The sequence below is a fragment of the Euprymna scolopes genome, chromosome 16 (genome assembly GCF_053919585.1).
Source record: "Euprymna scolopes isolate OS-2025 chromosome 16, ASM5391958v1, whole genome shotgun sequence".
In the NCBI taxonomy this organism is placed as follows: domain Eukaryota; kingdom Metazoa; phylum Mollusca; class Cephalopoda; order Sepiida; family Sepiolidae; genus Euprymna; species Euprymna scolopes.
In genome coordinates this window covers 101,103,182-101,115,297 of record NC_136497.1, presented here as the reverse complement: position 1 = coordinate 101,115,297, position 12,116 = coordinate 101,103,182, and the positions used below count along the sequence as shown (strand labels likewise).

Below are 12,116 nucleotides of genomic sequence, written 5' to 3'. Positions count from 1 at the left end.
TCTTCGATTGCATTTGTAACACACTGTCCGTTGCAAGAACTTCCTGCAGTCTCTTCTCATGTGTGGTCCCCCGCATTCGAAACATGCGATCCCCGGATTTGGCAGATTCCTGCCCACATCCTGCTGTACCGTTGCTGTCGTTCCTCCAGGCTCCGTGGACTGGGTGCTCACTAAAATTTTCGCAGTTCTAAGCAGCTCACTCACATCCAGCGTCTCCACCCCCGGTACCTGCTGCAACCTTTTCGATATTTCTTCCGGGAACCTGGTGACTCGTGGCATGTCCTCTGATGCCCGACAACTCAACCAATCTCCTTATCTCATTCACATAGACATCCACAGATTCACCAGTCCACCTCTTCTCTTTCAACTTATTAAAGGCCTCGAAAGGCCCCTCTGCGAAAGCTTCGATCAGTCGACCCTTGATGGCGTCTGCATCACCCTGTTCCCGCTCGCTGAGCTCCAAATAGAGGGCCAGTGCGTCCCCTTCCAGAAACAGTGGTATTACTGCGGCCACATCATCCAGCTTCTGAATCCTTGCTACAAGGTCCACTTTTTTAAGCCACGCCACCACATCACCGTCGCCATTAAAAGGCTTAATCATATTGCTTAAACCTGCGTTGGCCATCGCCGAAATAGCTTGACGTAAAATGGGGGGGGGGTTCACCTCAAATACACAAACGGAATGTTCAAGAAAGATTATCGCTACAGTCCTCTGTCTCTTCTCTCTTGGCTGGCCGGGAATCTTCTCGCAGCACCCAGAAATGAACATCGTTTTATAGGTTCCATCTTCACGCACACACGAGATTATGCGAGAACGGACGAAATAAAAATGCTGGCCGCCATGTTTGTTCTTCCTTTTCTTCGCCTGTACTCACTCGCTGAGCACCCACGGTAAGACTTCTCTTTCTTGCTTCTAACCACAGTACCTTAAATAACAAAATTAAGGGACTATGCATCAAGGCAGAGCTTGATTTGAAGGAGTGTGGCTTCGTGGAAGAACAGAAGAAGGAAATTAGATTTCGGACTAGCTCCAATGACCGCCTCTCTGTCATAGAAAGCTCTGTTATAGAACACGCCCCACCAGAAAAATCTGAAGCTGCCCAAGTTCCTCTATTGTCGATCCCTAAGTTGCAGTGAGTGCGCTACCTTCAGTGGAGTCAACCCCTCTAAGTTTGAATTTAAGAATTTTCTCTCTCCATTTAAAAATTGCACCGATTCCATTGTCTGGTAAAACCAAACTGGCCCTTCTAAAAGGATATTTGAGCGAGTATGCCCTACAGCTCGTCTCTCATCTAACATTAGAAGATGAAAATTTTGGTGTGGCTGTGGACTTACTAACCAATGAGTTCTTAGATGTCCCCTTCATCATAAACGAAATCTTCAAACAAATCATTTCTGCTTCTCCTCTTTATGAGCCCGATTTTGTGTCTGTGAAGCAATATCTTGCTGAAGTGAGGGCAGATTTGTCGGAGTTAAAAACCTCATATCGGATCGATTTTTTTGAAGAAAAGTCTCCTGGATTTATATTGGTCAGTCATATCATGCGTGAAAAATTACCAGCGATTTGGAGAAGGGAAATTAGTCACCGAGTGGGATCAAATTACCCTACTATGTCACAAATTTTTGACAACTACAGTGAGGCCAATCGTGCTCTTTCAGGGAATTAAAAAGAATTTCGGTCATCAGAAACACATTTTAAAAAAGACCGGGGACAGGTCAGAGTCCACAAAAAGAAGAATAATGATGCTGCTGCCTTGCAGAATTTTGTATCAAGCTCTCCCAAGACTTACTGCAAACTCTGTACTGTACGTGGCCACGCCATGTCGGGTTGCACTAAATGTTCTTCCTATGAGGACAGAATTGAGAGATGTAGACAATTGAGATTATGTACAGCGTGTTCTAGTTTTGAACATAAAAGTGAAAACTGCCCTGGACTCCAGACCAAATCACCTCTTTCATGCAAATTATGTTCATCTAAGGCGCACATTACTCCATTGTGTGACGGTACCAAAAAGGTAATTTCCCTATTTTCGCACATGCTTGAAAATGACATTCTACTGCCTATTGTTACTATTTCCTTGAAATACTGCAACCAGAGGACGACTATTAACTGCCTTTTGGATACGGGAAGCCAGCATTCTTATTTTTCTAAAATAATATTAAAGGAGTTAAGGTACCCTGACGAAAATCCTAATACTTCTGACTACCAAATGAAAACTTATTCTGGTATTACCCTGAAAACTCTCAAACAGGTTGTACTAGAAGTTAATATAGAACCGGGGAAGCAATTGCCTATTCCTGTCCTGATTGATGAACAATTTAACAGACAATTTGAATTTAGTAATTTCAGCAAGGTGAAATCCAACTTGAATAAATTAAACTACAAGTTGGCATTTGCAAGTGATAACCAGAGTGATACTATTAAAATACTGGGTATCATTGGTATTGATATATTCCAATTCATGACAAGATCCAGGGTCATTGAATGCATGAATGGACACGCCTGGGATTTGCCTCAGGGGATTGCACCCTTTGGAAATGTCCAACATTTTTTATATCCTCAGCAGATAACCTCTGTGGGGACTAGCTACAGACTTTGCCGTAATTACCATACAGTAGTTTCGGAATATGCATACTGTCCTGAGCGGCAGTTAAATTCCATATTAGAACCCAAATCTACATACCCAGATCCATTCCCGGACATATTTGAAACTTCAAACGTGGAAAGAAACTTGGAGAACATGTTTGCTGTAGACTCAGCTGCTGCCCCTCTTGGAGAGGAACTTGTTAGCGACTACGACAAGGAAAAGGTTGAGATATTTAAGTCGTCCATTGAATTCAAGGACAATTGTTATTTTGTGGATTTACCCTGGCATAAGGACAAGGTCAGTTCAGTTCCTTCCAACAACCAAGTCGCACTTAAAGTGCTAGAAAGAACAATGCTTTCCTTGAGAAAAAGGAATTTGGAGGAAGCGTACACTGACATTTTTCGTCAGCAGGAGTCTGAAGGCATCATTGAAAGAATTGCACTCAACCCTCGAGATTTCCACAAATACATCTGGATACCACACAGACCAGTCTTCAAATTGGACCAACAGGTAACTACCAAAATAAGACCTGTTTTTAATTGTTCTCTCAAAACTGGAGGCGGTTACTCCCTCAATGAACTATGTTATCCCGGCATAAATATGATGAATAATATGCTTGAACTTTTACTGTTGTTTGTCACTAACAAATATGTCCTATTAGGAGATATAAGGAAAGCCTTTTTGATGATAAAACTCAAGTCTGATGAAGACAAAAACAGATTTTGTTTTTTTGTAAAGGATGGAGATAACTTGCTATGTTATCGATATTGTACTTTAATATTTGGGCTCAATGCCAGCCCCTTTATTCTAAATTACGTTCTTCGACACCATGTGAATCACTTCCCAAATGATGCATGCACTGAAATGATGAGGAGAAGATTTTATGTGGACAACTTGTGCATGACAAGCAATTCTCCCGAGGAAATAATTAACCTCTATAAAAATGCGGTACCTCGTTTGCAGAAAGGAAATTTCCAACTGAGATCATGTAATTCGAATTATGAACCCCTGCGAGATATTATGATCAAGGATGACAGAATTGTGCAACATGGTTGTGAATTTGAGAAAGTACTAGGGTATAAATATCACCCTAAGATGGATTATATCAGCATTGCTAACACTTCTGTTCAAAAAAACATTGTTTCGAAGAGGGATACTTTGGCCGAGACAGTAAAATTATTTGACCCATTGTCACTCTGTGCTCCTGTCACTGTTAAGGCTAAGATTCTTCTCCGAAAATTATGGCTACTCAAATTGAGTTGGGATGAGAAGGTACCAGATGAAGTGATGACAGGTTGGTCGAATTTGGCCGAAGATCTTTCTGGTTTGAGTGATTTGGTTTTCTCCAGACAAGCTGTGGACTCTAATAGTCCACTGAGATTATATTTATTCTGCGATGCATCTCCTCAGGCTTATGGCTTTGTAGTTTATGGCGTGCAAGGTGGGAAATCCCACATAATATTTTCTAAGGTCAGAGTGGCTCCGATGAAAGCAAAAACCTTACCTATGATGGAATTGCTCGCTGTGTACACAGCATTTAAGACATTAAGCATGCTGTTGAAATCTTATTCCAACATTAAGATTGAAAACATCTTTGTCGCTGTGGATGCACAAGTTGTATTGTCATGGGTTTTGTCGGACAATATTAAAACAAAAAGTTTATATACCAGAAACAGAATCAGAGACATTCGAGATATGAAAGAGAGGTTGATTAAAGAATTTGGAGTAAACATTCATTGCAAATATGTACTCTCTGCTGACAATCTGGCTGATCTTCTCTCTCGAAGAATCACTCTGGAAAAATTTAAAGAGAGATTTGACCACTGGATTTACGGGCCTTCTTGGCTGGTTGAGGAGTCTGAAAGATGGCCTACAAATACTTTAAGTTGTCTAAGTTCTGAAAACAAATACCACGTGGAAAATGTTTTCCATAGCACATTAAGTGAAACAATAAAGGAACCATTGATCCCTTATGAAAGGTTTTCGAACTTTGATAAGCTGTGTCGCTCTACTGCCTACATATTCAAATTTGTCAGAGGATGCAAGCGAACAAAAGAACAGTCTGATTCTATCCAAACTGCCAAGATTTACCTGATAAAAATGATGCAACTGGAAGCATTTAATAAAGAAATTGCATATCTTAATAAAGATATTCCCTTACTTGTTAAGAATCTTAATGTTTTTATGGATTCTGACGGCATCTTAAGAGTGGATGGGCGAATTACCAATTCTTCTAGGTACGACTATAATTTGATCTACCCCATTTTAATTGCCAAACGGCACCCTCTTACAAAGTTAATAATCTTGGATAGCCATCTTCGATGCAAACACTTAGGCATAGGCACAACAGTGGCTAAATTAAGACTATCTGGATATTGGGTTCCTCAAGCGAGACAGTCTGTGAAAACAGTGATTTCTGATTGCATTACCTGCAGAAAATTCAATAGCCTTGCCTTCAAATACCACAAATTGACTAATTTACCTAAACACAGGGTTGATATTTATTTGCTTCCCACATCAGCAAAATGTGGCACAAGGCCGGAAAGTGGGAACCCCGCAGGCTCCCCTAAAGGAGGGGCACTCCTGCAATTTTAAAAATTGCCTGAGTAACCCCGTCGGCATTCCCCGGTCGGGGCGCCTCAAGCAGCAAGCAATAAACTTGCCCCACCGGAAAGCCCGGTGGCAAGGCCTGGGAGGGTGGACCTCCTACGTATTACCCAGGCGGTGTACCTCAGTCCAACAGGTGCTGGGCCGGTTCCCGGCCCCTCACCTGTTGGGCTGAGTGTCAAGTGACGAATCCTTGACTTGACTGGTCAGATATGGGTTAAGTTGATAAATCCATTCCAACACACTGGAATCGATTATACAAGACACATTTGGGTAAAAAGAGATGGGAAGTCTCATAAAATGTATCTATTGATTTTTACATGCATGAATGTGAGAGCGATTCACATCGAACTTGTGCCTGATATGAGCACGCAAGCCTTCATACAAGCATTGATACGCTTTTCTAACCTTTATGGAACACCCACCCACATATACAGTGACAATGCTCGTGCATTTGATGCAGCCTTAGGTGGTGATGTAATTAGACATCACATCAGCAGCAATGAATTTAGTAAGTCATTTACTAAATCCGCCATCAAACTCATTAAAATACCCTTATACTCCCCTTGGATTGGAAGTACATGGGGAAGGATAATTAGAGTAATTAAATCCTGCCTATTTAAAATGCTGGGGCACTCCAAAACTGATTATTTTAACCTTCTTACCCTCCTATCTTATATCCAAAGGGCAGTTAACTCAAGACCCCTGACTTACAGATGTTCTACAGATGTGGATCTACTCCCCCTAACACCCAACTGCTTCATTCATCCAAACATAAACTCCGAGATTTCCTTCCATTCCGATTCACCCAGTTTTGTTGAGACAGAACCTACCTCCAGATCTCTGCTTGTGACTGCCTTGGAAAACAGAGAAGAGTTGAGGGCAAAATTCAAGGACCTTTGGCACGACGAGTATTTGCTAAGTTAGCGGGAATCTTGCAAGGACTTACATGAAACTGAATTTCAAAATAAAATTAAGGTCAATGACGTGATCCTTATTAAACATCCGGCCAAGCTCAGACCTTTCTGGAAGCTTGGCAGAGTTGTGGAACTTTTCAGTGGCAACGACGGCAAAGTTCGTTCTGCCCGAATAAAAAGAGGTGATAATTCAGTAGAAACACACAGCCTCAAACATTTATACCCTTTGGAGTTGTCCCTCACTCACAGCTATTTCCCTGACATGCCAGCCGACGAAGAACCTGATGAAGTCATATCCTCTCCTAAGAAAGCACCAGAATCTTCGGTTGAAATGATAACTAACCGGCCTAAGTGGATAAAAAAAAACAACTCTAACCCTGATTACCATTACTTGTGAAACATATATTGAAATTAAGCCATAATAATGCCTAAAAATATTGGAAAAAAAAATACTAGTTACCCATGCAACGATTACATTTGTCGCATTTTGTTGTCATTGGGAGAGTATAAAAAAAAGGGCTTATCATTCCCACTTACCTCCCTTTAGTACACTAACAATCTAAAAATAGGGTCTGTCTAATTAACCAATCAGGGACCCCCGTTTATTGGGTTCGCTTTTAGAACAATAGTCTCTTCCGCTTTTAACCACAGCTCGTCCATGAAGCAACAGGTAGGAAAATTCCTCTCCTAAACTTTTGTGCCTATACGAACATTACAAGAGCCGTCTAATTCTTTGGACGTAAAAGAACTTTATAGTTGGACTTTCTCTAAAGCCGCAAACACAATAAGTTTTGCAAAACTTGTAAATTTTATTGTTTTAATAATTAATACTTTTTTCTATATCTTGTTTTGTGTCGTTAGTGAATCCCTTTATTTAAGTCTGCTCCAACGAACTTCGCGGCAATTTCGGACTACAACCCCTCCATTTGCCATATTCGCTTTATTATATATATATATATATATATATATATATATATCACACTGAGGAAGATCGAAGGATCGGTCGAAAATTATGTGCTTTTGAAGGAAACATTCTTGTTTTTTTCAAAAGACTTTTTGTATTCCTACACGTCAACACACAGAAAATGAATACAGAAAAGTTATAAACATTTATATATTTTTCGTATTGATTTTTTATTCATACATATTTAAGTATATATGTGTGTGTGTGTGTGTGTGTGTGTGTACATATATATATATATATATATATATATATATATATAATTTGTTTTATTTATATATATCAATTTAGTAACACAGCATTTTCATTCTTATGAAAATTCATTGGGATATTGCATGGGATTGACGTCACCGCATATGTTTATATATATATATATATATATATATATATATATATATATATATATATATATATATATATATATTCACACAGAGCTGCAGTTTTTTAGTTAGCCAGTCAGTTTTTTATTCACGCACACATTTATCGCAGCCAATGATCGCGCGTTTATCAGGCAGAGGTTCACTTGACTTATAATTCACTCCTTTTTTTTTTTTTTTTTTTTTTTTTCGTTTTTGAAGGGAATAGAGGCATCTTTTTGTGTGTGCTAAAAGATAACCTAGTTTAAATATTGATGTGTCTAGATATGTGTGCTTATATTTTTGTTTATACCAGTTTATTTATTAATTTATTTTTATTTTTATTTTTATTATTATTATTATTATTATTATTATTGCTGTTATTATTAAATATATACTTATGTTATGTGTTGTTATCCTAATGCAAAATTTATTTGCTATTTAACTTTTGCAATTTAATCTGTTTGGAAATTCTTGAAAATTTAGGATAGCTAATTTTTCATTCAGGCATAATCAACGGGTAGTCTAAGTTCATACATAGTATTTTCCACTCACTATTGGCGAACGTCCATTTTCTTTGAGCTCCCAGTAGTGGTTCGCTTATGCTGTTTTTATTTGGTATTTTTTTTAAATTTTTATGTACTTCTGCGGTCGTTTTTTTTTTTTTTTTTACACAGTGATCACCACTTATCAAGGCCCGGAAGCCATTCAGGGATAAGGGTTATTGCAAGTACATTACGTTTGTGCGGAGATTTGATGAAGTGTTTACTTAAGGGGCGGTTCATTAGGAATTTGTTAACATTGGACTTGAAGACATCCAAGTTGTAGTCCGGTGGGAAGCAGGCAGATGGAACAGAGTTCCACAGGCGTGCAGTTTTAAGAAAGAAGCTTTGTTCATGGAATCCGCGTTTTGATTTAGGCACAGATATAGAGTGGGGGAAATTTTTCACAGTGGATTCAGCTAGACGGGTGTTTTTCATGAAAGATTGGCGAGGGGGGACCAGAGATTGGAGTTCAGACGAGCACCTGCCATGGAAATAACGATAAAACAAGGATAGGCTCGCAACGTCTCTTCTGTGGGAGAGAGGTTGCAGGGTAGAGAAAAGGGCATCCCCCACTAAGCCACGAAGTCTATTTTGTACTCTGTCAAGGCATGATAGGCTGTTTTTAGCAGCTCCTGCCCAGATATGGCAACAGTATTCCATCCTTGGCTTTTATATAGATAGAGAATTGCATCAGTAGTGAGATATCTTCTGGAGCGGTAGAAGGATCCCACCATCTTTCCAGCGACCTTGGCAACAGACTTGATGTACGTGTTCCATTTCAGATCAGGACTAAAGGTCAAACCCAGAAGCTTGTCAAAACATGGGGCCTCACCCAGACGAGAGCCATCCATCACAATTGATGCCAGATGGGGATCAGAGCGTTGATGATGTAAGGATAGGAGTTTGGTTTTTTGGATGCATTAAAGGTAACCAGCCACATCTTCCCCCACTGAACCACGCGCTCGAGATCAGAGGAGAGAGAATCAGAGAGAACTTTGTCATTTACAGCCTTTGATGTGTTGCCGTAGATGGTCGTGTCATCAGCATAGATGTCAACGAATGATTTAAGTATGTGTTTAGGGAGGTCATTGATGTAGATTAGGAAGAGAGTTGGGCCTAGGATTGACCCCTGAGGGACTCCAACATTTATATTGCAGGCCTCCGATTTTTGTCCATCTACCACTACTCTTATGAGCCTATCGGAGAGAAATGATTTAATGATTGAGAAAACATTTCCAGTTATACCATAGCTGGAAATCTTGTGAAGTAGACCCTTATGCCATACCTTGTCGAAGGCCTTTGATATGTCAAGAGCAATTGCCCTAGAAAGGAAGCCTTTGTCAAGAGATTCACTAATCCTGTGGGATATAACCGTCAGCACATCTGTGGTAGATCTTGCAGAGCGGAAACCATATTGTGTGTCACTAAGAAGGTTATTCCTGCTGAGGTGGTTGACTATTTCTCTATTTAATATGGATTCCAGCAACTTACTCATAACACACAGGAGACTTATTGGTCTGTACTGAGAGGGAGATGACTTATCACCTGAATTCTTAAATACAGGGCAAACTGATGAGGTCTTCCAGGGAGTCGGAAAGCACTTCTCCTTAAGGCAGCACTTAAACAGTTTCGTAAGCATGGGAGCAAGTTCTGGTTGAAGCTTTTTTAACACTATAATTGGGATGCCATCAGGGCCAGTTGCTTTACTGGAATCTAGGTTCTTGATTAGCTTGGCGACCTCATGCACAGATATTTGTATGTTACCTAGCTTATTCTGTGTTATAGGAGGAAATATGGGGAGTTGATGGCCTTCGTCGCATAGGGTAGAATTAGGTCGTAATAGTTAGTTTATAAATCCAGGGCGGTCATATCTACATAATATTTATGATTATTCGTGTTTTCTTTTGCCAAATATTGTAGTTCAATAAACGATGCTTTTGGTTAGACATTTATTTTGTAGTAGACAGAGTGCACGAGTTCTATAATCGTAATCTTTCTTTTCATTGGCAATGTTTATATATATATATATATATATATATATATATATATATATATATATATATATATATATGTGTGTGTGTGTGTGTGTGTGTGTGAGATGATTTTTTTTAAATTAGGCTGGGACAACGCAGATTACCTTTCGATTAAAAAACGGTATAATGTCAACCAGTTTATCAGCATCTTAAGATAAGAATTCCTGTGCAGAAAAGTCGTCAGAAAAAGATAATAGAAAAAATATGTCAATACTTTTTGACAAGGTAGCACATCACAAAAAAAGAAAAATCCTTCAACTTAAGTTTTTCTTCTTTAGTTCTTAAAAAATAAGACTTTCTGTGCTTTGTAAATATTGGAAATTGTCTTAGTGAAGTAAATGTTAAAAAAGCATCTATTTCTTCCTTCATGCCTATGCATAATTAAAAAATAAAATGCAAGCATATATATATATATATATATATATATATATATATATATATATATATATATATATATATAGTAATTTATAAAATATATATGGCGATCACGTTTCATCCACTCTAGGACTCTTCAGGCTTGCATGGGATTGACGCCACCGCATATGTTTATATATGTATATATTCACACAGAGCTGCATTGGATGAAACGCGGAATATTCAGTGTAGCTTAATCGCCATATATATTTTATAAATTACTAACTAGGTCTACCTACGTATTGAGCACTTTTGAAGTAAATACTTAAAGTTTACGCATAAATCTATACTTTCATATATAAATTTTATGTGAATTAAGTAGTTATATATATATATATATATATATATATATATATATATATATATATATATATATATATTATTGCGATATTGTGGTGGATGTTGACTTGTTAGACGAGTATGATCATTGCTGGTAAAATAACACTACTGAAACCAGTGAAAAAACTCAGCAGTGTCTTGCACCAACATCGTTGAAAGTTGATAGTGGACTAACAACACGGATGTGCTAAGTTCTGAATTTAGTTTGTTCTACAGAAACACCTTTACTTAGAATGTTGGCAACCTTTACACAATAGTACCCAGTGTCTTTCTAACTAGAAAATTCGGGGAAACGAATGCCAACAATAATTATCTGATTCATATGAAATAAATAATTATCTGATTCATATGAAATAAATGATTCGGTGCTACCAGACAAGATTGAAGATACTAGCTTTCTGATCTAAAATGCATTGATGTTACTATTTATTTTTATTTTTTGTTTTTTGTTTTCTCTTTGCAGGACTCCATCCTGTTCTGCAAAATCGAAATCAAAAACAGCAATTTTCCTCTACAAAACAACCAAACCAAACAACATGAATAAATATTTGAAGATGTAAAAAAGTATAAAAACGTTTTCCAAAACTACATTAAATATCTTAAACATGGTTGATATGCCTTAGAACGAAACAACCAAGCAACCAAACCGAAAGGACTGAATGATGCTCAACGATAGAAAGAATCAACATCGCCAAGTGATTCAGAGCTATCAATCTATCATACAAAGAGCATTTGTTTCTTTGTGTGTTTCTGCCTAAAAGTTATAAACTGCACAAGACAAGCCTACAAAACTGATATATTTTTTCAGCATTTCCATGGAGAAAATATTTATATGCATTTTGGTAATAGTCATTGTGGAAAGGGAGGGGTCAATAAGATTACTCGATATTTAGGGCAATTCTTTTCCACTGATGTGGCATTTGAAAATGTAATATATATTATGTAACGTTTATAAATATGATCTTTTATTTCATAGTATCCCCCCTCACCAACTAATACAGAGAAACAAGTAATTAACAAAAAGTGAAATAAGAAGACGTTAAAAACTAAGAATAGAAGTTATCACATAGTATGCATGCCTGGGAGCAGGAGTACACAAGAATCGAATTAATGTCTGGGCAATGCTGGGAAACTGCCTGCAACTGAAATAAAAGCCAGAACTTTTATCAATTTGGATTCTGCCGCAAACTGCCTTTCTAAGTGTTGACTCTTTGCCAGAAAATGCATCTAACAATATTGGAAACACCATTTCTGAAGATGTTGCTCGTCCCCCAATTTAAATGTGCATATATACTTTGATAAACCTACTATCACTGTCAGCGCACCTTATTGGTTCATGAGAACGTGTAGGCAAGT

The 12,116-nt window shown here is 38.1% G+C and overlaps 1 protein-coding gene across 1 annotated transcript; it reads left to right on the top strand.

Moving 5' to 3' along the window:
* The first annotated feature begins 1,820 nt into the window (after nucleotides 1–1,820).
* LOC145296210 (uncharacterized) lies at nucleotides 1,821–6,509 on the top strand. The gene is made up of 2 exons (XM_080142420.1): nucleotides 1,821–4,997; nucleotides 6,174–6,509. Exons 1-2 carry the CDS (start codon nucleotides 1,821–1,823, stop codon nucleotides 6,507–6,509), a joined length of 3,513 nt encoding a protein of 1,170 aa, XP_079998546.1.
* The last annotated feature ends 5,607 nt before the right edge of the window (nucleotides 6,510–12,116 follow it).

Coding starts and splice junctions, on each gene's coding strand:
- LOC145296210 (XM_080142420.1), top strand. CDS start 1,821: ATGTCGGGTTGCACTAAATGTTCTTCCTATGAGGACAGAATTGAGAGA. Junction 4,998..6,173: donor CGAGACAGTCTGTGAAAACA/GTGATTTCTGAT, acceptor AATAAAATTAAG/GTCAATGACGTGATCCTTAT.